This window comes from Rhipicephalus microplus, chromosome 3, assembly GCF_043290135.1.
Source record: "Rhipicephalus microplus isolate Deutch F79 chromosome 3, USDA_Rmic, whole genome shotgun sequence".
NCBI classification, from domain to species: Eukaryota; Metazoa; Arthropoda; class Arachnida; order Ixodida; family Ixodidae; genus Rhipicephalus; species Rhipicephalus microplus.
The window spans coordinates 65,277,765-65,304,421 of record NC_134702.1 but is presented as its reverse complement, the minus strand read 5'-3'; the positions used below and the strand labels follow the sequence as shown (position 1 = coordinate 65,304,421).

Genomic DNA, 26,657 nt, shown 5'->3' with positions numbered 1-26,657 from the left:
TACGCCCACGTTCTGTGTCGGTACTCCCGAAAATTCCTTTCCGTAAGTATTTTTTCTTTTCAGAGAACACGTTCTACGAGTCGACTATGGCATTATGTGATTAGTTCTGAATAATTTCGCCTTCCGCATACATTCGTGGCACGGTTCCTATATAAGCGTTCCTATATATATATAAGTGTTCCTATATAAGCGTTAATTACTTCAGAGAAACAGAATTGATAGGAATAGTCAATAACCTTTGTACATTCAGTATGTGACCCACTGGATTGCTTTGCGCACGACGGACATAAGTCAACGTTTCTGTTCAGACGTCCACAGTGTGATTCGCCGAAATCAACTGCGTTTCGGACATGTTTCCCTGCCGCTGAGTCAATGATGCCTCACAGAGCGGTGCTTCACAAATCTACAGCAATCGACGCCGTCAGACTTCAGTTGAATTCGTTAACTTCATGACGATGTGAAGATTAGCTAAGTTCCGTGATGACAAAAATAAAACAAACAAAAAATTACGCAGAAAAAGAACAGAACGCTTGGGTATTAGTGTTTCAGGAATATTGAGAAAAACGCAGAATTCAAGCGAAACCGGGCACGCCAAATTAAAAAAAAATTTAATATTGTTAATGCAAACCATGCGCGTACTTTAAAACTTTTTTTGTCCCCCTAAATGTCCCACGTATAAGGACACCAGTAGAACTAACATAAAACACTGCGATAGTTAGCGTGAAGGGTGATACGTAGAATATGGTATATGCAATTTTTATTAGTTGATTGTTAATTGCCATTGCATCAGCTTTCATTCGAACATGTCGAGGTAAATGGCCCAGAACCAGCCTTCCTTCCCACCGAATACAGGTCGCCTATAGATCTGCGCGCAAACACGTCACTCGAAAATGAGGCCTATTAGGTCTAGCTACGAGTGTCTGACAAAATATCATTTTGCAGTTATAGTGAAATTGTGCGAAGTCCCTCATTAGCGGAGACAGCAACAATTTACTTTATCAAAGAACTGCTACAGCCTAATGCAATTTCGAGGCTTACAAACGTTTGAACAAAAATGCAGGCAGGCGCTAACATGTAGTTCATTTCGAGGTGCGTTTGAGGAACAAATTTTATTTCATTACAAAAAATTAAGCTGCATATAAGATTGTCTATATATTTTCCAACACAATGTTAAGCACGACGATATAATTTACATGCTTACAAATTGCACAGGAAAAAAAACTAAAAAGGAAGGCGGGAGTGCTTGTAATGTATGGTCCTAGAGGAGCAATACATCTTGCTTTTCTGGAACATCTACCTTGAAAAAATACTCGAGCTAGTATAGCAACGCAGGCGCGGCAGCATAGCAGGACCAAAGTTCTTCATGCGAATCGCCGAAAAATGCTAATAGACTCCGAGAATGAGAGAACAGCTAGCGACGTCCCGAGATATTAATCGTTCAAGCTGAAGCGATGCACAGAGTTGTGTAAATAATAAAGAAAAGACACCAGTTAACTATGAGAGTATACCCAATAATAAATTGTTCTTCTGGGATTAGATTGGAACGTGAAGAAATTCTCAAACTTATTGTTGCTCAGGTTTCTTTTCTTTATTGCTTACACGCTACTCCGTAGACCATTCATGGAGTTTAGCAAGATTGCTTTAGGGGTAATCGCACTGTAAAAGACAATTACAGATTCACATCTGCCTGAGAGACAAATAAGCATATAAAAAGCAGCAGGAGCAATAATAATAATAATAATAATAATAATAATAATAATAATAATAATAATAATAATAATAATAATAATAATAATAATAATAATAATAATAATAATAACAAAAGGCTGGCTGCTTTGTTGCGTGGAACTCCAGGGGGAACCGGAAATGTAGATTATATCTCAAAGTGTATATATGTAGAAGCGAAAACGATCAAAGCGAGAAGAGAGAATATGAAAAAAGTAGAAGAAAGGGAAGAAGAGTAGCGATTGATACGTCATGGACATGTGGAAGTACAAACCTCGGAGTCGTACCCTCCGGTCCAAAGGGGCTGCAGCTTTTCATGACTTGTAGGTTTCGAGCGAAGACCTGCACGGGAGAGGAGGAGGAGGAAAAAAAAAGAGAGTAGTACGAAAGAAGTGTTAGGAAGTTGGTCGAAGAAGGGTTTGCATTCGTTGTCTCTATGAACAGTATACTCGCAAAGATACCGTAAAGAGCGAGGTCCAGTCGTACGAGCATCTTGAGAAAGAGATGGGTAGATAAAAGAGGGCGATACAAGCACATCGTCTCTTGTATAGAGTGACACAATAGAGATGCCGCCCTGTTGTGGCCCGAGGGACAGTTCGAAGACGAGGGACAAAGGGGGGGGGGGGAAGAGAAGGTAGCAACAGAGAAGGCCGAAGGGAGGGGGGTAATATTTATAGTGTGGGAGAGACTGGAGGAATGGGACGTATATTGATGAGAATGAAAGAAGGTGGCTGGTTAGAGGGAGGGAGGGGGGGGGGGGCAGGGTCGCACAGTTCATTGTTAAGAAGAACTGCGCCGCCGGCTGCGTCGTTCCCTTCTCTGGTAGCGGCAGCGGCGGAGGCACTCTCGATCACGTGACCGATCGTTAACGACTTTTATCGTTGCTCGATCCGCTCGCTCATGGCTCGCAGGCGAGGCGACGTCTGAAGAAACTGAAGGTGGCCGGCCGGCACCGTTTATCAAGGAGGCGGAAAGGGGGGGGGGGGAAGAGGGCGACAAGAATAACGCTCGCGATACAACACGCCCACCTCATGAACGAATGGCTCATCGATAAAGCCTCGCGCGATGCTTGTGTACGGGCTGTTGTGTAGTAGTATACGGTATATTGTACAACGGGACAGATGTAAACGACGCTGCCGAATTCGCTGTTGCGTCGCGTTGACCTCCTACACTCCCTCGTTTTTGTTTACTTTTGTTTTCACCAGTCATTCTTTTGCGTTGCTGTTTGCTAGTTTTCCCGGACACTCTTTTTCATTTGCAAGCTGGGGGGGATCGCCATTTTCTATCGTTTCTTTCTGCGTAGCATGGCTGTGGACCTCCCAGAAAGAAAAGAAAAAAAATAAATGAAGGAAGAGAGATGTGAGAGGAAGCTCAATCGTATATATCTGCGTTCATTCACGAAATCTTCCTTCCTCCGTGACTGTCTTTCGTTGTTGCTGCTTCATTTTCGATCTTCGTTTGCGTTACCGGCAGCCGACGTCGAAACAAATAGCCGGAACGGCTTTACAGAAAACTCGAGGCAGTGTCTGTCCTCTCAGCTCAACGGGCGTGGGATTACAATGGGGGATCGTTGCTGCAGCTTTGCGAGCTCCTTTCCGAGCTGTTAACTTCGAGTTAGTGTAAGCATCGAGACTGACGTTTTCTTATCTTTACTAAATGTATACGAAGTGGCTTGGTCGATAGACGGTTACATCAAGGTATAGACAGGGTCTATAAAATTGGAATGCAAGCACTGCCCCCCCCCCCCTTCTTCTTTTTTACGGCTATGGAGATAAAGAAGCATGAGTCATTTTACGAAATGCAACTGCTTAGCTGCTTAACTCAGTCTGGAATTTCCACAATAGGGAAGCTGATTCTCGTGTGATTGCTTGTCCTTGTTTTGCTAAAATGGGCGCAGTAGCTATTTTCTCTGATATCTCTTTTGACTTTCTATATATTCTGTCTGTCGAGCAGAATGGCAAACAGGACGTGCTTCTAAACGTTATTATTATTATTATTATTATTATTATTATTATTATTATTATTATTATTATTATTATTATTATTATTATTATTATTATTATTATTATTATTATAGATCTTTGCCTTATTTTATTAGGGGCTGCTGCCACCGGCAATCGAGCGCGCTGGTCTCAGGTGTGATGGCAGGTGTAATATTTATACTGTGCTCGCAGAAATGGCCCATACTTGAGCAGCTGCACACTGTAACGTAGCAGCCACGCTTCATTGGTCTACAGGGGCCCACTGCGGTTCTTGTAGTTTTAAAGAACGATGCCTCGCTCGACGCTAAGGTACCGGCATTTTCTTGTGAGTCAGTTACTAGTGGTCTGCAAGACTCATCCACACTTGCAAGGCTGATTCGCGCTTGTACCCAGCACGCCGGTCGCGTGACAAGTTTGGTGAAAAGGGAGTGATATGACTCGGGTGCACAATGCTATTTTTTTTTTCAGTCATGAGACTGCAGTTGCAAGCTTCTGAACCAACGAGATGCGCAAGAACGTGATAAACGAAGGTAGGTGTGCAGACAATGACACAAGAGAAGAGATCAAGATAACATAAACGTTGATGCGTTCTCTTATGTCAGGGTCTGCTGGCGTACTTTCGGTTACCATAGATTCGTACGAACTAGCTACCTTTTTTGTCACTCTAAGCGCATGGAACAGACACCATATTATTTAACGAGGCAACGGCTGTGAAAGCACTCGCTGATTTGGCGTGGTGACTGATTGGTCGGTTGTGAACACCGGTCGCCAATAGTCGCTTCTTGATCACCAGGTGCAAACAGTCGTGTTGCCGATGCTTTTGGGCAAGGCGATAATTGAAATTTGTAGCACACAAATAACTTCTTTTATCCTCTAAGCAATGGTCGCCGCAGGTGTGTACGAAGGAAGACTCGTCACAACATGTTAAACTGCCCGGAAATGCACTCGCTTTTTTTTTTCGAATTCTGCATTGTCGTTTGATCACTTGGTCGAGATGAAGGGATTGATTGATTTGGGGGGTTTAACGTCCAAGAACCACTATATGATTATGAGAGACGCCGTAGTGGAGGGCTCCGGAAATTTTGACCACCTGGGGTTCTTTAACGTGCACCCAAATCTGAGTACACGAGATGAAGGGAACAGAAATAAATAAAAATGATATATTTATCGATGCTTAACCGAAAGAGCAGCTGATTAGCACTATCTCGGTGTGGTGAGCGTTTGTTTCTCTGTGTTCCTCACCCACAGCTATGAGTTTTGCTCTATAACCTCAGTACACTCTCAATGATGCCCTGGGTGAAGTGCCGGATATGGTCAGAAAACTATAGCATTCCTAGCCATAGCTAGTGCTTTACCCGGGACACGAATAATAACGTATGATTAACGCCATACTAACTCGATCTAGAACATCGCGATATGAGAGAAAGAGGCAATATAAAAGGGAAGAGCGAGATGAAAAGGAAATATGTGATGGGTGGAGTAGAGAGGAATAACGATAAACGGCACGCTCGGTGGTGAAAGCGACACGAAAGAGAAACAGTGACATGATTTAGCTTGACAAGCTGTACTCCGAAAACTCCAATTACAAATGTTTTACTATCATAAGGTCACCGATAGCGAAGAAAATTAAGGTTGAAGTTTCCCTTTTGAATTTCGCACCTGGATCGTCATGTGTGACGTCGAAATTTTCACAACGTATTTCTCGTATTTTCGTTATATTGGCTCAATTAAATATTCCGAAACTTCGTACACCAAGCCAATGGCCCCATAGATGACTATGTGCTTTTTGTTCATTAGAAGCAAAGTTAGACCCTGTAGCCACCTTCAAAATCTATGACGTCATGGTCTGATGCTGCGGAAATCTCAAGGTGGCATCACTAACCATACTTTTAGCATGTTTTCTCGCTCACCGAGTGTCTTGTCGCCATAACAGTGACGTTGTCGGGACTGTGAAATAGTACTTCACTAACGCGCGACAAATCGTTTTGCTCTTAAGTGCCTTTTGAACCAGGACTCCGTTCGGTCGCACCATGCAGTGCACAGAAATGCGTCGGCTCAGAATGTCAACGCGCGACGTACCTCTCCGTTTTCGGGCGGCTCGCCGTTGCCAAAAGTGCTGGAGATGACCAGCAGCAGGGGCTCGAATTCCAGGTTGACGAAATCGTAGTCTTCCATGCACTCGACCTTGGATGCGGAGAAAATGCAAGAGAAGCGAATCGTCACGCGCTGTTATGTAGCACGCATCGATCAATAAAAGGACGCACTTGCAAAGGTAAGCCTGTGATATCGTTGTGACAATACTGCTTGCTTTACTCAGTTTTATTGAACAATGAAAAAAAAAGACGGTGATTACATATGCGACGGGAGTTGTTGCAGTGTTCGATATATCTTCGGGAGTGAGCGGGGCAAAGCAGTGCACGAGTATGGCTTTAGTTGATCGTTGTAAAGGATTAGGAAAAAGTATTAACTAATAGTAGCCAACAGTTTACCACGACTAGCTTCTATATAGTCCGTCCGTTAGAATCATTAAACAGTGTTGGTAATATGTCAGCAAATATTGTACGCATCAAATATGAACCTTGGGGCAATCTCGTTGAGGATTTAATTTTTGTGTGTTTACTTCTTTACTTTTATAGTTTCAGACAGTGGCGTAGTCAAGGGGTGGTGCACTGGGCCCGTGCTCCCCCCAATTTTTTTTTTCGCCATGGCATACAGAGCAAAAAGTGACCATTTCAAGGGGGTGCCCCCTCCTCCCCTTGAAATCAAGGAGGTGTCACCCGAGGAAATTGTCTGTCTATGCTCCTTGTCTGAGATGATAATTTTTACGTACTCCTTTACTAAATTGAACTTCTTTTTCCCAGGTTTAGATACCAAAGTTATCTCTTTTTATGGTGCGTGAAAAGCAGCCCGGAAATATTCCAGTTTACTTCCCATATAAACGCAACGCATTAAAAACGGCTCCGCAAAGAAGGCTATGAACTGATTGCGCATATACTCGGTTGCGCGCTCAAGCTACGAGGTATATAATAGAAAAAAATGTCAGTTTGTGTTGTGCCTTTTCGGAACGCTATACTCAATCGGGAGTCCTGTTTCTTAAGTCATCGCACTCTGGCTTCAATAAGGGATGCAAGCGGGCAGTGCTTACGATAGCACAGAAAAATATTTGTCAAAAAACGCTGTGTCATATCGCTTTTAGCTTTATTTAGGCTTGACCACGCAGATGTGCGTCCCTATTGCAGCCCTTTTAGGATACATTACGCCGACATATCTCGTATTATTCAGTAGCTTTTCACTGGTTGTGTAACTTTGCAGAGACGCTACATATAGCTTTTCAAAGAATTTCTGCTGCCGTAGGCCAACTTGCACTCCCCCTTTCCGATCCAAACGTTTCGCCTTGATCTCAATGAAAAATACGCACACGCATTTGTAAATATGTATGACTCAGTGGTAAAAACGACTCATCAAGGTGTGTGAGCCGCATTTGTTATGCTCTGACGACCACGTACCTGTCGCTTAATGGCAGAACGTAGCCGAGAGGAGAGAGAGAGAAGAGGGGGAGGTCATAATAATAATATGTCGGGTTTTACGTTCCGAAACCCCGATATGAACATGAGGGACGCCGTAGTGGCGGTCTCCCGAAATTTCAAACACCTGGAGTCGTTTATCGCGCACTGACACCGCACAGTACACGGGCCTTAACAATTTCTCAATCGGAATGCGATGGCCGCGACGGAGATCGAAACCGCGGCATACGGGTCAGCAGCCGAGCCCCTTAGCCACTGATCCACCGAGGCGGACAAGAGAGCGAAGTAAAAAAAAAAGGAAAATATTTTTAAATCAACCAAACGAGCGTGTTGTTTGCTACCCTACTCTGGCGGTAAAAATTGGCGAAAGAGCAACAAAGGAAAGAGAGAGAAAGAAAAACAGAGAAATAATTATTTTTTTCCTGGCTGTGGTCGGTAGAAGCGGGGCACGGGTGACAAGCCCCACCGGAGCCCCTTTCCTCAGGCGGCAACCGAGAACTCGAGTTGGGTGGCGCCTTTGGAAAGCCAGAACGAGACATCGAGATCGGTGGGTTCACTGAAGGAATGCGATTGTTAACTGAGGCCGATGTACTTCGGAAACTTCAGCAGAGCTTGAACAACGTTCTGTGTCAACGAGGCGTGCGCCAATACGCCTCGAATCTAAAATTTACAAGTGTTGGAACACATTTTTGTCTTCTCACACGGGTGGCAGCAGAAGACGCGGAGGACGTCACAGGCGACCATGACGTGTGTGATGCAACGGCCGCTTTTGTGCTTCTTTTTCCGTGTGCTTGTCTTTTTGACAAACATGCCTTCACAAACACACCTACCAGGCCAAGAACATGTTCTCCTCAGGTCTCGGCTGGCTTAGCCCTAAGTAATGTTCCGGCTTTTTGACAAACATGCCTTCACAAACACACCAACCTGGCCAAGAACAAGCTCTCCTCAGGACTCGACTAGCTTAGCCCTAAGTAATGTTCCTGCTTTTTGACAAACATGCCTTCACAAACACACCAACCAGACCAAGAACAAGCTCTCCTCAGGACTCGGCTGGCTTAGCCCTACTGAATGTTCCGGATTTTGTATCAAGGGTAAGGGCACCACCGAAAGTTAGATCATGCGAACGACGAGGAGACTCCACTTTTAGAGTTTTGTCTTACCGACGCGTTGAAAGCGTGCAGGAAGATGTCGCATAGTACACGGGCGTAGGTCTCGGACTTTCCCGTCTCGGTGGCGTACAGGATCTTGGCCTTGACGCGCTTCGCCAGGGCTTTGCCGTACATGGCTGAGGTGAACTTCACGGCGCTGTGGTGGGGCGATAACAAAGAGGCTTTCAACAATCATCATATTGAGGAATGGTCACATGGCTTATTTCAATTTCTATAGCGTGAGAACGGGAACCCGCAAGTGTCTTGCTTTTATATGTTGACGTTCGTTCCATTTCATTCAGCCTTTTCTACAGGAATGAAAAGTGACACGAGAAAATACAGTTTCTACAGGAATGCAGTAGAAATACAGTTTCTACAGGCTTGATTTCTACAGGCAAACATAACCTACAGGAATGAAAAGTGACACGAGAAAATGCTTCGAGGTACAATACATACCTTTAATGAGTTACCAGGGTAACTTTTGTTGAATAGAATATATTTAGACGTGTATAGTTTTGCCAGGACACTTTTCATAATTCAACGTTACGCACAACTTTCAGGACATAAAAGAAAAGGCTGTCCTTGCAGTGCTAAATAAGATCGTCTCGTTGCATGGGCTAAAAACTCTTTTTTAGTTTATTACGATATATATTGTTCAGCAAATTTTAGCGCTCCTTAATAGCGTCAGCTCTATTTTTTTTTTCACGGGTAATATATGATTTGTGAAAATCTCAGTAACGAGAAAAAGAAAATACGCAGAATATCGAGGGAGAGTTCACGTAAGTCGGCAGGCCATGAAAATTATCACATATTCACAAGGTATATATTCACGTAGTGACGCGAAAAGCAATATAATATGCACTCCGGTCACGTAACATTATATGTCACATAAAATGCAGCCACGTGATCACGGTATATGCTCAAAATAAGCTACACATAGCGTCCAGTCTCGCAACAACACTGAAATTGTATAGGCAGTCCCACTTACTCATAAAGAAATCGTCGTTCAATTGTGGATGTTGTGACTGAAAACACGCAAAAAAAAAAATTGTTTTGCTATCTCCGCTGGCTATTGAAATTCAGCGCTAGTGACAGTAATTACATCAGCAGTGTCTATTGCTGAAGTGGATGGCCTAGTGCAAGAGCACAAAATGGCAGTGTGGTCATCGATTCTGAAATAAAATGTTTTCGCGCTCCTTTTCACGACAGAAGCCCGTCGACTCAAGGTGCGACCGCTCCGTGTATTAGCATTAGCAGCAACTTAGCCTTACTTTTCTTATTGCATGAACGTTGCTTCAGTATAAATCGTGCAAAGCAACTCAAGGTGCGACCGCTCCGTGTATTAGCATTAGCAGCAACTTAGCCTTACTTTTCTTATTGCATGAACGTTGCTTCAGTATAAATCGTGCAAAGCAACTCAAGGTGCGACCGCTCCATGTATTAGCATTAGCAGCAACTTAGCCTTACTTTTCTTATTGCATGAACGTTGCTTCAGTATAAATCGTGCAAAGCAACTCAAGGTGCGACCGCTCCGTGTATTAGCATTAGCAGCAACTTAGCCTTACTTTTCTTATTGCATGAACGTTGCTTCAGTATAAATCGTGCAAAGCAATTCAATTAGGCAGGTAAGTTTCGAGCATGCCTGGCGATGTCCTTGAAGCGGAACTTCCTGGAATGCCGTCGCTGGTCGTCCGCCTTCTTCTGCCACACGTGCGTCTTCCAGGCTGGCGTCTGCGAGAGCAAAACGAAAACGTGCCTTGAATTGGCGGGACTACCGACGAGCATCCTGACATTTCGGAGTGACGGCTATATAGGCTATATACGTATTAGACTGTACAGCATGCGTTTCACTCACGAAGAAAGACAGCTTTGCTTTCGTTCCTCAGTCTCATCCGTTTGTAATAGTCGCCTCACGTGTAGGAGGGCTGGCGCCTTGAAAACATCTCGAAAGGCCAACGCAAGACGGGACGAGAACGTGGGCGCAGAGAAACATATTTAGAGGTAATCTAATATCGGAGAAGTTGTGCGACCACCCTTAGAGTACGTACACACGTTCCGTTCGGTATCGAACAGGCAACGTAAAAGCCCATACGCCCAGTTGTATATTCCACAGGTGGGCGACCACATCATGCAGGTTGTTTGTGTTGTCACGTTTCATCTAAAATTTGCTTCTGAATTGGTAACGTGTCTCTGGAATACAAGGCGTGCGTAAGAACGCCAATGCTTTTAGTCTATGCTGTCGATCGCGCGCTGTGGTTGCGATTTAAAGCAGAAAGAGGTGCGAGTTTGTTTGTGAACGTGGAAACAGCCTGACGATAGTTATAGCGCGAGAACAAAACGATGACACAGAGACAAGAAGGACACAAAAGTGTCCTTCTTGTCTCCGTGTCGTCGTTTTGTCCTTCTTGTCTCCGTGTCGTCACTTTGTTCTCGCGCTATGACTATCGTCATGCCATACCAACTAGCCCAAGCTGCCACACTTCTAAGTGGAAACAGCACCACGAAACAATAGACGCAGACATGCACAGAAATCTAAGCAGGCGTTGAAGAGGTGACCCCCATAGTAGTCGATATTGATTCAAGCAATTGCACAGCTTGATGCAATCATAGCTTACTTGCAGTGCAACTACGAAACGTCATGCTCGTAAAGAGACTGAATTCAATGCAACGCCGAAAACGTAAGGTTGCACGGAACAGCAAAATTTGCTTCAAATATCGCAATGAGATTAGCAACTATGACAAAATGACTTGCGATCATGATTGTCCACGGAAAACACTTATCGCTTCTTTGTTTACCTTTTTCGTCACGGATAAAGACATTCAACATTTGATTTATTAGAGACATTTCCACACCACGACGAACCGCAGCGAAATTCGTTCCGTGCAGAAATGAGAGTGAACAACTAGTCAGAACTCATGCAATGTCTTTGACTGTATAAAAGGGTCCCAAACACGCGGGCCAGTAGAGTATAATGTCCGGACCGCCCGTAAAATGTCCGGGCTGCGACCCGGACATTTTACATTAGTGACCCGTGGCTTTCCATGGAACAATGCTACGTGACTTTGGCTTTACTAAAGTGTAATTGCATTGTTTTTTCGCCTATTCGTATTGTTTTGGTTGTATTGATTTCTCGCACTTTGATCGAGTAAGCCACAGCGAAGAAACAGCTTTCAAAGTTGTTTTTTTTTTCTGAGGCACCCTATGAAGTCACTACGAGTTCGAACATCACCAAGGAACGAAAATTCCACATTTCATAATCGGCGTCCACATCTTAATCATTGTGAAAATCTGTGTATCCACATGTTGTTATTTTCGAAACCTGATGTCATATCTCCTCCAGGAAGGACCCATACATAGGATATAGAGAAGGCGTGCTTACTAATGACAGCGTTAAGTGACGTCATTGTTGGACATCCACTCACCTCCCCTCTCACAGCCTTTACCGTGAAAAGGATATTAAAAAAACCGGCCGGAAATACGAAAAAAAAACAGAAAGAACACTATAGGACATGCTGAACGGTCCTTCGTTGTGTTTCCCGCTGGCTTTTTATGTGAATCGACAATGTACCAACTATATAGCCCCAGTCCATCACCTCGCTAGGCCTTTACCTTCACTGCCCGGGCCCTTACGGTACTAAATGGTACTAAATTTGTAACTGCAGCCTGCTAGCTGAGATGACCCTGATGCCTCTTTTCTATACTCTCTGTATAGACAAATACCAACGACCGTGAAAGCGCTAGATGGCACGCAAGAGATATCCTGATAGAAAATATAAAGTCCACCACCTGGGATGAGCGCGATTGCGCGCTCAACAGGCTCGATAATTCTGCGGCGAGAAACGATCTCGTACTCCACAAATCGTTCGAAGCGCATCGCACTCCGCCATCGATAGATGAAACGTCCCGAGATTAGCCTTGACAGCTATCAACCACCTCTAAGACCTCGCAAATTGCCCGAGCATTGTGACAAATGCCACTATCTTTAGTGAGAACGAGTTCCTATATGTACGCAGGAACGGAGGCTCAATCCCTCATTCAGTATGCTGCCTTAACGAGCATACTCGCGGGTGCCTTTTCGGCCCTTGTGCCGCTATATGAGCGAATCGGCACAGGCCCGACAAACGGGTCGGCACTCCGCGATTAGACCTCGAACTTTCACGCAGCTGCCATTTAATTTTTTTTTTGCCGACGTATCATTACCGAAACAGACGCCACCACCGGGGCCCCTCTTGCGCGTCGCAAACGTGTGTCGGCCACGCGGACATGCTAGAAGCCATGGCACGCGGCGCGACGCCAAGCAAATCAAATTAGCAGATGCAAATAGGCGAGAAACCACCGCGTGTAGGGAACGCGGGTGGGGACGTAGACGCGTGTTCGAAGAAAGGAATGCATTCGCTCGTGCTCGTTATAAATCCCCTCCCCAGCATCACCCCCGACGTCAGCCCTTCGTCATTCGGCTCCCTTCATACCCCTCCCTTCCTTGGTCATTCAAGTTTCCTCATCACCGTGGAGGAAGCGTTGGGAGAGGCGGAGCCCGAACAAGAATGTGGAGCGGCAATCGTCGCGTTCAGGCAAGCCGTTATGCAAGGACCCGTCGAATAAACCAGATGCCGGTTATGCGGGCCTGTAGCGTTTGGCAATCCTTTATATCTGTATAGTTTTCTCGCGTGAAAACAAGTTCTGTTTGAACGCGCGTGCGTGCGTGCAGTTTGAAAACACTTCGTCGTCTTTGCAGGCGAACGTCCCACGCTGCACGATCGTACGGGCTTCTTTCGAGAGGGATATGCGCCGTTTGTGAATGGAACTTTCGTCGCAGATTGGTAAGACATGTGCTTGGCCGTGTTCGAATCTGCCCTTTGAAGAGGGAAACGAACAAACTTACGGCAGGTTTAGTCATCATCATCACGATTCTTGCGCAATGAACGCGTGTGGTTTTCGCTGCGTCTGTTGCATTATAGCGCCTAAGAGTCGTGCTTACGAAATTGCACAAACTTGCCTGAGAAGTAGCGTTATTATTAGAACATGATTTTTTGTAATGTTCAGTTACACCTACGACAAATATGGAATGTTCTGTAATGCGCTTTTGGAGAAGTTCTCTATCGACCATCTTCGCAAGTATAGCGCTTATTCGGGCATGTTTTCCTTCAAAACTTTTTCAAATGCGAAGCATTTTAGCATTTTGCCAAGACTGTAGCTTAGTTTCCTCGAACAAGTTTTCTTGGACGTGCGTGATCTCAGCGATGATGTACACGCCACATACCACGAAAAATGAACTGAAATTTACCGATGAAACCAGTTTTAAGACTGCATTCATTCTTTTTACGGGTACATGATTTGTTTTTTTTTCCCGAGCGAGACTTAAGGCTTCTGGTGCTTTTCAGGGAAGCGATTATTTTTACGCGAGAATCGGATAGAGCCCCGCTGGTCATTATGGGAGACTTACAAAGTTCGCCTCGTACGTGCGCCTATAATCACGCATCGGTGCACGAATATCTTTTTGCGTGAAGGCCTAGCTTGTAGCGTGCTCATGGAGTTGTCGAACGAGGCTTAGAAGATAATAAAGGCCAGCACCACACGGAAAACAACTCAAGTTAAATCATGCCACGCTAGCATCCTTTTTTGGATGCCACGGGAACTTTTACTATTACCGTTTAATACGTTTCATCAAAGTTTCCAGCTGAGATCAAAACCAAACATAAGACTTGCTCGAGATTCGTTCTGAAAAAAAAGTTTCACTGCTTCAGACTATTATAAAGCGAGCTTGGCGAGAAAAAGTGTAGATACGTAAGAACCGCATACTTTTTTCGTCGTAATGATGCTGAATTAGTACTGATCAAAATTTGAACAATAGTTTACGATTCGGCGTGGATATAATTATACTAGCTATTTCAAGCTCCTTGTACTAGTTCAGAGAGCATGCTGAGAGTGCACACAAAAAGTTTTTTTTTTTTTACAGCGAAAGCTGTTATGAGATCACAACTCGGGTCACGTAAAGTTGTCCGCCACCGCCGGTGTTCGTAACTACTATCGCACGAAATAAGAAAAAGAAAAACCTAGTACCAATGCCACAGTGGGGCTCTAAACCCGTGTCCACTGGGTGCCTGCCTTATTTTCTACCACTGAGCCAAGCCGGCGCTTGTGACTTGTTGGCAAACTTGTTTTAGGCAGGCTTGATGTCGGGAAAGCAATCGCGTTAATAAGACTTACAAATCGTTTTACAACAGCGAAAGAACAACCAGTCGTCGCACAATGCGAATAGAGTGACGAGCGGGTCGTCCAATGCACCAACCCATTACAAAAGCTTGTTCTTGTTCCCCTATTAAGTGTGGTGCATATCCACTTCAGCCATAATTCCCCATCATCGTCAGCCACTGCATGAACAATTGGCACAGAATTCCTTGGAAGTGTTCAGCAAATACCACGCTTCTCTGAAGAATGACGAAAAATAACATAGCGAATGCCGGCCTACTACCGAAAAATTTCTACTTAATGCCCTAGTGGGTATCAAGCAAGTGTGATTGCAGTATAGTTACCCAATGAGTGTTTTGAAAAGACTCTGAAAGACCAATCTTCTAGCTTTTGCTGTGACTGTGCTGCGCCTACTCCGCAGGCCTGGCGTTTTTTTTTTTTAATGAGTGAGAACACACCCGAAGCCAACTGCAACAACAAGGAAAATGCGTACATTTAGTTTACTGAGAACCACTGGGCGCATTCTACAATGACCTGGTCCTTTATGGCGGTTTTGTTGGCTAGTTGGTATACCGAACTTTGATGTAGTTCCAGCGTTTGAACAAAATCAAATAAAAACACATACAAACAAGGAAAGAAAACAAGGACGGTTCGCTTTTTCCTTCCTTGTCTGCATGTTTTCTTTTTCCTGCTTCTTCCTGCACTGAAAATCAATAAAATCTCACTATTTTTTTTTTGCTTTTTCACGTAATATAATTTTCTAAGTGGACAATCGTAGAGATAACCATCGCACCAGTTAACATTTAATAACGAAGGATGAAGATAGCAGAAAGCAAAATTATTGATAAGAAATGGAAGCCTATGTTGTCTCACGCTGGGGGGTTGTCATTATTCAGCATGAGCACTTCAATGCGCATAGTCCAAAACGGAATATAGGGAAGAAGCAGGCTTGAAGCTATCGCTGAGTGTAAAAACAAAAGAAAAAGTGAGCACTTTAGGGCTGCCAAGGAGGCCCCCCCTTTTAGAGGAAGCAGTCAGCATTCGTGGATGCGTCAGGTATAAACTCGGAGAACACTTCTACAGAAGTGGTAAGGCCATGTACTCGGTATGATAATAATGCCGCTGACCAGCAGAGTAAAAGGATAATGAATGCATATTAGTCAACGCGGCTTTCACGATTAGGTGAACGTAAGATATACAACATATTAGCTGGAGCCATGCAGAATTATTCAATCATAGGAGTTGCGAAACCCCCCATAGGCTCCATGCATCGAAATCCGGACACGTCATTGCACCTCTTCCCCCCCCCCCCCCCCCTGTGTCAGGAGTGAGCAGATTGTCGCGCTACCTGTCGATCCACACGCCCACTGTTAAACGCATCATTTGTGTTTTGCGTTGCCGTTCTTATGTGGTGCGAACATCAGCTAACTGCCGAAAAATTAGGCAAACTGCGTGTCCGGATTTCGGAACACGGTTTCACAACTCGCATAATTGAATAACTCTGGGAGGAGCCACGTAGTCCCCCTTTCCTGGTTTTGTAGGTCTTACACCTGAAGAAAGATTGCCAGCACGTTTCCTCTGCTCCCGAGCCGCGACCATCGGCTGACGTCTCACGATATCACTTGCACACTGAGTTTAAGATGTGCGAGGCGATGCTATTGCCCTTGGACTATAACAGAACATCACGGCGACGGCGACGGCGACGGCAAACATGCGCATCAAGTGTCAGTACATTTGCTATCGCAAAAAAAAAAAGAGAAGCGAAAACAACATGGCTGCAAAAGTAGTTTCTCGTGTCCCGTATTCTAGAGGCATCAAAGAAACGCCCTTCACGGGCCCGCGAGTGCGGAGCTACGACACATACCTGGTACTCGTAATTGGGCTTGAGGTGGTAGTAAAGCATCTCCTGGTGAAACACGGGCGTGAGGCTTCCACTGAGCGGTGGCACGATCCATACCCAGTCACCGGGGCAGCCTCCACGCAGCCGGTTTTCATTCTCCATGTGCTTCATGAACTGCTCGGACGCCGAGTGGTGGTCTACGATGGTCACGTTCGCCTTCTGCACATGTACATCTATCTATCTATCTATCTATCTATCTATCTATCTATCTATCTATCTATCTATCTATCTATCTATCTATCTATCTATCTATCTATCTATCTATCTATCTATCTATCTATCTATCTATCTATCTATCTATCTATCTATCTATCTATCTATCTATCTATCTATCTATCTATCTATCTATCTATCTATCTATCTATCTATCTATCTATCTATCTATCTATCTATCTATCTATCTATCTATCTATCTATCTATCTATCTATCTATCTATCTATCTATCTATCTATCTATCTATCTATCTATCTATCTATCTATCTATCTATCTATCTATCTATCTATCTATCTATCTATCTATCTATCTATCTATCTATCTATCTATCTATCTATCTATCTATCTATCTATCTAATCAAATCTATCTATCTATCTATCTATCTATCTATCTATCTATCTATCTATCTATCTATCTATCTATCTATCTATCTATCTATCTCAACTAAAAAAGAAGGAGAGGAAATAGCTCCACAAAGAAACGCGCCACGGAAAATTAAGATATTAAAGTGAACGAGCCACTGCTATTAGAAAAGCTTCACTCCGACATGCGCTCGTCAGGTTTCCGTAGTTCTGGCTCGCATTGTAACCCACGTACCATTTCAACTGTACTGTTCTTGGAAGCTATTTAAATTTAAACACTACGGGAACGCACATTTCCGCGCTGATGGTAAAATTTAACTCCACCTCACAACACAGATGCTTGGAATTTCGAGAACACTCTGAATGTTATGCAAAATCTGAGGAGTGTTACGAAGTGAGCATAACAGAGAACAACAACAACAACAACAACAACAACAAAAAACACACGATGACACCCTTCCAGAGATGTGTGGAAACCATCGTATACCGATTCACCTTTCCCTTGTTTCTCCATCGACACGACTCTTTTTCCGAAGGCGCGAAAACCCGACTGGCGAGAGACGTCGTGCAGACGCTTTATGTCGCTGTCGACAAGCTGTGTGCAGAGAAGATGGCTTTCTCGAGGACAAGGTCTTTGAAAAGAGCTCGGCCGCCAAGTTCCAGCTTATATAGCCCAGTCGGTAAACTTTTCGAAGTGCTTATTGCGGCTCGAAACATCTTATCCACTATACACAGGCAGCGCTTCAATCCGAAAAAAAAAAAAAATCTCCTGATTGCTGCACTTGCCCATGGTATCCACTGTAAGTGAGGTCGTTTCGCTTCTCCGGCAGGTGGCGAGACTTGCTTGACTAGGACAGAACCAAAACTTAGCGTTAATATAGGATCGGTCGGGAAACGTAGCACTAGAATTTCGCTATCACCTTGCCACCGTCTTACTTGTCAAACTCTCTTAATAACTAAATGAGCGAAAGTCGGCCAATGAGGTGTTTTGACGCGTCCCGGCTTCTTCGCAATATCCTCACGTGCTTCGCTCGCTCATTTTAACTGATTCATTCCTTTTCTCAAAACTTTTCGCATGCATGTGTAGGGCGTAGAAAACTTTTCCGCAACAATGCGGGACTCTGCTTCACAGAGAGCGCTTAGATATGCGAGGCATGGCTCACAAGAAATGTCACTTCCATTCATGATCACTACTTCTAAGCGAAAAAGAAACTCTCTCCGCGAGCAGCGGCATTCAATAATAAAAAAAAAAAAACAGTCATAGCTTCGGCGACAACACCGACAACAATGACAACACCAACAGTGAATCACGAAAAAAGAGGAGCAAGAAAGAAACAGGCATGAAAACTGCACTAGCAAAGAGCTAAAGAGAAGCGAACAAAAGTGTAGCACAGTTTGACCCCTATATGCAAATCAATAGGAGAACATAGTTTAGCGAGAGGTTGCGCGTGGGGTAGACATTTGCAAGCGTGGAAAGGGGGAAGGCAGAAAAAGAGAGAGCGAGGCAGGAGGTCTTGCATGGTAATAAGCTGGGTTGCAGCGGGAGCCACTTGCCTGGTAGCTGTGCATGACAGCCAGGGTGAGCTCGACTGCAGCCCGATCCCGCCAGAGGCTCGAATTGCTTTTGGTGTCGATGCCTATTCGAGTCGCTACTTCCTGGGCAAGGTGAAAAGAGAACGAGAGCGAGAGAAAAGGAAATCGGCGATTGCGAGTTCGAGGCGGTTATCGCTTGTTCTCGGCGCCTGAGACAGCTTGAAACTCCCTGAGTATGCATTATAGTCTTCGGCGAAAAACGAGTCGTATCATGAATGCGTGCGAGTGCAAACGTGTGCGCTTAGATTGAGAAAAGCTTACGCGTCCGCAGTTAATGTGACAGTTACAAATGGAAAGTCGCGTACTCAATAACCTTGCGATAAAGTACGCTAACAGGGGTCTTTATTTTTTCTCCCAAAACAACAGCTGTATTCCAATCCATGGAGATGGAGGCAGTTTTGAGTCGTACATCTTTTGCGATCCTGAAGGTCAGTTACGTTGTTTAATGAAGTTTTCGGAGAAATATGAGAAAGGGGGTGGGGGATGCTTGAATTGGGTATCGGTCCATGGAAACAGGGTGCACGTAGGTCTTTCGAAAGTAGACGTTGAATGCATTCTTCCCCTCCGTACAACGCGGAAGGCGCAACACACCGTATACTTCGGGCATATGCTGGCGACACTGTTAGGCAGATGTAGAGGCAAAAAAATAAACAATCTTGCACCATGCGCTTGCCGAGTTTTAAGTTCATTACGAAAAATTTTCGCAGAGCGCAGTTCTGCTGGTAGCAGCTTTGAGTTACGAGCACTACTAGTTGGTATAGGTTCATAACAACAGCGCAAAATAACAAAACCATTGGCCCCGTATCTGCATTTAATCTGCAAATGTCGTCGAAAGACGATAGTTTTAGGTGTGGAGAGAGTGAACAAAACATTTATTTGATGTCCTGCGCAAGAAAATCGGTGAATGTTATTCCGGAGGCTCTGCATTTGAGTGCCTTGAGCATGCAGCGCAGGTGAACGAGCGCATCTAGTCACGTCACACGCGAGACATGAGCGCTATCTGGCAGTTCTTTTTTTAGGGGCGAAGCTCCTTAGGGCGTGGGCTGTGCGTCCCCTGTAGCCTGTATGTAGCCACCTCTAGTTTAGTTCTTGCAGTGTTCACTAGATGGCGGTACCGTCCCCTGAATGTAGCCACCTCTAGTTTAGTTCTTGCAGTGTTCACTAGATGGTGGTACCGTCTCCTGTATGTAGCCACCTCTCGTTTAGTTCTTGTAGTGTTTACTAGATGGTGGTACTTGTAGCTGATGATGAAAAGATGCAAGATGTTATAAACTAGAAAGCGGTACTTGTAGTTGATGAAAGACGCGAGATCTAATAAAATAGAAATGATGTCACATATGGCGCGTGTCATTGGTTGAAGGCAATCGTTCGATTTAGTGCGGCGACGTACGCTAGGGGGAGCGTTGTAATAAAATCCGTTCGCTGTTGGCGCGCGCTCGGAGTCGCCGGATGGATAAGGCTGCACAGTGGAGAGAGCGCAAGGCGGCAGGAGCGCGCGCTCGCCGACAGAATCCCGATGTGCGAGCGCGCGAGGCAGAAGCGCTCCGTGAAGCTGCGCGACGCTGCCGCCAAGATCCTGCCTTACGTGAAAAAGAGGCCGCAGCGTCTAAGACAAATAAAAGTTGATTTGTGTATATACACACACAGCGTTTCTCATGTCTTTACATGATGATCGACTGGGCGAATTACACGGAAGATTCACAGTTTACCAATGAATCCCTCCGGAGCTTCGCCCATTCATCATCATTCACCCCGTGAATATGCCGTAATTTTTTTGAAAACGAAGCGCGTGGCCCTGAGACGGGTGCGCGCCCGTCTCAGAGGTGATAAGGTGTATAACGCAAGGCGACGGGTAGGTGCAACCACCATGTTGTCTTAGCAAAGCGTTGGAAACTCTCGCTTCTTCGTGCGAGCGTTGCATGGTCAGCGCAGCGTGATAAACGCTACGGTCCTTACAATTATTTATGTATGCCTTTCCTAGTAAAAGACCCACGTGCTGAATATATACGTGTTGTTATGGTGCCTCAGATATGCGCAATAATTGCTTTTTAATTCACAATCGCACAAGTATGAACGCTGAATCTTGAGCAACATTGGTGGGCGCTGCAGATTGGGTCAGCCGTTCGGAAGTATCGGCTGGTGCTGTTTGGAATACCCAATTCGCGTTAAGAGTGAACAAACAGACAAATGTACAGACAGATAGATCAAAGATTTTGCTTCGAAGGTCCCCAGGAAAGACTATCGTCTTTAAAAAAACAGACAAGACCAAGACAGAAAAAACTACACGAAAATAAAGCTATGTTTGCTTTTCACGCTTTTAGTATGCTTGCTCGCTCGTTATTTTATGTTCTTCAATCTCGGTTCACTTGTTCTTGAATATTTGTCATCCCTAGTAGTAAGAGGCGTATAGCCCCGTGCTACGTTGACATTCAGGGCGGGACACTTTGGTATGATAAAAGTACATATGGTGTGCGAAATGTGTTCTCAACGAAATGATGTTATAACTGCTTTTAGATACGAGCACCTGTTTGACAAGCCTGTGTAACGCTGTCCATTCGTCCGCACCGCGCTCCCTTAGTCGCAGGTGTTGGGGAGGTGCCAAGTAGGCCACGCCTGCCCTCGCAGTGCGCGCACGTTGACGTCACTCTCTTCTTATAGCACGTCGCCGCTCGTCACGTGTCATCTCGCTCGCTTCACCCTCTCCACCGCTCGCAACGTTTGAGCGCACATCGAGCGAACAGTCTTTCTGCGATGAAGCCTACAGGAAACCCAACCTGCCTCCCGTGCCTGTGTTCCGAACAAACGTTCACTCCAGTAAACGCTACATTGAGTTTCGCTTCAAACCGTTCTTCCAGCACCCGCATCGACACCCGTTTCTACTGGGTCAACGTCGTGCGTACCGCTGCTGCTTCGCATTCCGTCAGGGTTCCCTTCGGGAAGAGATAGTGCATTTTCTTAATTGGTTGTCAGGATATGAAGAGTAACTGGTATTTACAAGACCAAGGATAGACAACTTGTCAAATGACGATTAGTAAGTGTATGTGGTGCCTAATTATCCTACTAAATTTAGGCGCCTGTTCAGTATCGCAAGAACGTTGCACATTGCGAGGTTTACGAAAGGCAACACGCGAACTACAATTTAAAACAAATCTAGTTGTTGTACGCGCGGCCTCATCAAGTGTGAGGCCCACAGAACGGCGTTATGCTCTCCCATCATATAGTACCTAGTACTAAATATCTTTAGCCATTTTTTACTAAACACAAATGGGATGACAACGCAAGCTAGCGCTACTTGTACGGTCCCTACGACCTTCTCTGCGCAGCACTGCTGCCCTGTCCAGAAAAATGTGTTCACTACAATGAATATTGTTCCGGCGAGAATATTGTTTTGTGCCACGAATATTGTTACGTAGTATTGTCGAGCTCACAAGACAAGGTTTAGCCCACAGGGCGAGCTTAGGATCAAGCTCACAGGACAAGCTAAGGCTTGTAAAGTGCGTGCCGGTGACTGCTTGTCGACTTCGGCACTGAAAATCTTGCTCGCCGCAAGCAACAGAAGCGCTCCCCACTCGATTTGTGCTACATTAATAATGTTCAATTCCATACTACTCCCATTTTCTCTGCTGTTGCAAGGAACATGTGAGCACAAGGCAGATGTTGTAATACAGTTAGAAAGTGCCAATAACAACATGCTGTGGCCAATCTTAAGAGTGGAGGCAGAGAGGCAAAGTTATTATTTTGCCTGCTAGTAACCTATTGACTGTTTCATCAACTTGAGTGGCTTATCTGTGGAAAATGCCTACACCGTGGTTATGACTGATTCGAAGTCACTTCTTCTACAGATTAACCACGTGTTCGGCAGTAGACAAATTGGCTTAAAGATGAGCCAGGACACTACAAACGGTGTCCTGCGTTTGCGGCGTCCTGACCTTACCCTTCTGACCACGCTTACACGCCCGCCGTCTTTTATTATATGAAGTAGAATGGTGCAGCGTGTGACCGAGTACTGACCTCGGCGAGGTTGTAGCGATGCGCATCGCAGAAGTCCCTAACGGCGATCTCGGTGACCATGTACCAGCCATTGAAAGGGCAGGCCGTGAACTCGACGCCGCCCACGTCAAGCATCATGCTGGACACTGCGGGCACGGCGTACCATTCCAGCTGCATCTCGTCGATGGTCTTGTAGCTGCAGTGGTAGGAAAGGATGACGTTAAAATAAGTAAAGAAAAAAGAAGTAAGCCAAGACAAGACAAGTAGACTTGCCTACTTGTCTTGTACTACTTGTACAGGTGAGATGAAAGGTTCCTAGGCCACGCTCCAATATAAATACATGGGACAGTGGCCTAGGAACTTTCACGCTTTCATATAAATACATGGGACAGTAGCATAAAAACTTTCGACCCCCCCTCCCTCTGCACGCATACTTGTACTACGTCTACCTAAACTTGAAGAATACAAGTAGTCCTGTCTTCTTCAAGACACCTGTTGTCTTGAAGAATACAAGATTGTTTGTCGAAACACTGACTCCCGCGACACTTTTTGTTTCAAGATTTTTTACTGCTCCAAGCACCTGAAATTCCGCTTGTTTGGATACTAAGCGTAATCATTTGAGAGGCGAATAAAATTTTCCTATCACAGAGAATAAAGACTTAGTGAGCGAGAAAACAGCAAGGAGCAGACACTGTGAGGACGCGAAACTGTACAATATTCGTGACGTGAAATCACCGAACATCGACAGAGTGACTGTGTGAGCCAGACTGGGGGAAAACTCTTTAACGTCATGATACTGGAAGCGCCGTTCCGACAGCTAGAGTACTTCTAGGTGGTATACTTAGCGATCATCATTTTTCATGCGTATTTTATTCAACCAAATATGCGGCAATAGCACCACAGCGTAGTCGTGACTGCGTATTTTAGGGCTCTGCAAATGCTTCATGATGAGTCAGCTCATTGAAGTAATTTCATGAAGTCATCCCCGATATTGATAACATAATCTATCAGCCTATAAAGGCCTTCGCTAAAGTGACGATACGGTATCGCTCAAGGCTGAAATGCAAAGCGTGTTTTCTGTGCGCCAGCATCGTTTACGTGTTTTTCTATACGGAGCAGATTTTCGACAGTGGAGACTCAAAAACTCAAAACTGCACGTGAAGTTCGCCCCCTCCCCTCAGCCAGTTTCTCTCACCAGGCAACGCATGTCGGCACAGACACCGTACTCCAGAATTTTCAACGCATAATTCTCTGCTCTCTGTGTGCCATACTCTCCTTCATACTCCACCTCCGTTTAGTGACGTTATTCAGCGTTTTGTTTTTGCTTTTTCAGATTGTGATAGCGCTAAACCGCAAAAAAAAAGACTTGGGGTAACCTCAAGCATCCCCTTCAAGAGTAGAATGCGGTCACGATATCAACGCGCGCCCACACACACACACACACACACACACACACACACACACACACACACACACACACACACACACACACACACACACACACACACACACACACACACACACACACACACACACACACACACACACACACACACACACACACACACACACACACACACACACGCACGCACGCACGCACGCACGCACGCACGCACACACACACACACACACACACACACACACACGCACACACACACACACACACACACACACACACACACACACACACACACACACACACACACACACACACACACACACACACACACACACACACACACACACACACACACACACACACACACACACACACACACACACACACACACACACACACACACACACACACACACACACACACACACACACACACACACGCACACACGCGGACACACACACAACGCGCGCGCGCGCGCGTGCTTTAGCCTGCCTGTGTTTTTCGGCCGAGGCCTAAAATGTGCCGCAAAAAATCTAAAGGGGACAAAGGTCAAACGCCCACCGACTCAATCTTTATTTGCATCTACCTATCATTCTCGCTCATGAACGACGCTGTTTTTTTTTTCTCACAAAAAAAAAAAGACGCCACCATCGCCGATCCCACCGACCACAGAATTTTGTAAAACGAGCTTTTTAGTGATATTGCGTAATGACACGCAGGAATGCACAAGTGAAAACTGTTCCGCATAGCCTAATCCCAAAACAAGACGAGTATATAATCGATTGCACAGCTTTACTCTCAAAGAAACCTGTACTCAAGCATCCTTTGTAGATCTATGCTCGTTGTACATTTTCGTTTTTTTGTTTTGTTTTGATATATTCGTCCTCAAATTGTAGCGGGCTTACAAACTTATTCGCCATAAATCATGACAACTCAACACAAGGCAAAAAAAAAAAAACCAGCAACAACAGTTACGAATATCTTTTCTGTTACATTGGCGAACCTTGAGCAACGGCTCGTGTGTTCCGCGCTGAAAAAAAAAAAAAGAAAACTCACACAGGATGAGTAATCTTCACCCGCATTATAAGGTCCTCGGGAATCTCGAAGATCTCCGGATCTTCACCGTTGGCCGATAGAACCATGGGCAGCGCCTCGAACCGGCCTCCTTCGGGTTTCCAGCCGAGCTTCTTGCATATCTGCAGAAACACCACCGGACAGCTCACTCACGTGTCTTGGCTACGGCCAACTCCCCGCTCCGAAGAACACACACATTGCCACAATGGTCGCGCTCAGGAACGCCAACCTCATGGGAAACATGAGGCGAGGTTCACATATGCTACCGTTGTAACGTATCCAGAACAGGGTATCAGACTATAAAAGACGAAAAGACTGGGACATGCGTAAGCTTGCACGCTCACATTATCAAAGCGTCTTCGTTTCGTTACTATACTCCCGTTTATATGTAAAAGCTGTTGGCTCAATAGATGGTCAATAGTTTCTATCTATACGCAGTTGCCGTTATCGTGCTTGGATGAGTCAGCCATTCCAATTTGAACAAGGTCGCGCGACTCAGCAGTGTACTTTGAGGAGACTCGATGATCGGCTCTTTACTCAAGAAAACATCCTGGGAGCGTGGTCTCAAAGCAAATCAGCCCAGAAAGTGACACGAGGCCTCCTGAAGTACTCGATGGCAACAGCAATGAGCGACCGCCTGTTATACGCTGAAGTTTGTGTGTGCGGTGTGCATTCTGTCCTTCCTTCTTCCCGTTTTGTCTCTTCATTTACTTCTTCATCCCCCCCGCCATGTGTAGGGTAGCAAACTGGACGTAGTCTAGTTAGCCTCCCTACACTTCCTATTTTATTTTGCACCTCTCTCTATTAGCACAGTTTCACCAAACGCATATGAAACATGGATGCTTAGGAAAGCCTTCCTCGATGCTTTGTGTAGTGATTCAGCACGCAGTCATTATTTTGATGTAACTAACACTTATGTAGCCATTAAATGTAAGTATTTATTCATTTATTTAATTAGCATACACGGATGTACAAGGATACAGAGGAAAGATGGAGAGAGCAAGCTGGCAACTGCCTCCTGGAGGGGCACAACGCCTGTTCACTCTTTCGGGAGGAGAGAAGAAACAGAGGAATTAAGATAAAAGGGGAAAAATAGACAAGAAAAAAAGGAAGTAAAGAGAAAATGACGAAGACTTAGACAAGTATAAGTAAAAAAATAAAAACGAAAAAAAAGCGACTATAACGGGAGGCCAGGTCCGTTTGGTTCATAAAAGTAAGAAGAGCTCGATGGTACTGATCGCATCGGGAAGCACAACCTCTCGAAATGAGGTATACTAGAAGAGTACGCAGTACTCTGAATCGTTAGCAACTTGTTGTAAACACACGAACCCGAGATTATATATATATATATATATATATATATATATATATATATATATATATATATATATATATATATATATATATATATATATATATATACATATATATATGTATATATGTATATATATATATATATTACCCCGTTGTCCCGCGCGTTGCTCATCGTTGTCAAACTTCGGTTATGAAATGAAACGCCTGATCTCTCAATGTCGTACTGAAAATCGCATTGAA

At 44.9% G+C, this 26,657-nt stretch overlaps 1 protein-coding gene across 2 annotated transcripts in view; it reads right to left on the bottom strand.

Moving 5' to 3' along the window:
- The window catches only part of Nos (Nitric oxide synthase), a 421,671-nt gene that overhangs the window by 45,328 nt on the left and 349,686 nt on the right, over window positions 1-26,657 (bottom strand). For both annotated transcript variants that reach the window (XM_075889681.1, XM_075889682.1), the window contains exons 7-14: window positions 25,086-25,225; window positions 22,652-22,826; window positions 18,602-18,703; window positions 16,434-16,628; window positions 10,022-10,110; window positions 8,392-8,536; window positions 5,787-5,891; window positions 2,000-2,067 (exon numbers count right to left, since the gene is read on the bottom strand). In XM_075889681.1, coding sequence (XP_075745796.1) covers window positions 2,000-2,067; window positions 5,787-5,891; window positions 8,392-8,536; window positions 10,022-10,110; window positions 16,434-16,628; window positions 18,602-18,703; window positions 22,652-22,826; window positions 25,086-25,225 — 1,019 coding nt within the window. The remainder of the gene's footprint in view (window positions 1-1,999; window positions 2,068-5,786; window positions 5,892-8,391; window positions 8,537-10,021; window positions 10,111-16,433; window positions 16,629-18,601; window positions 18,704-22,651; window positions 22,827-25,085; window positions 25,226-26,657) is intronic.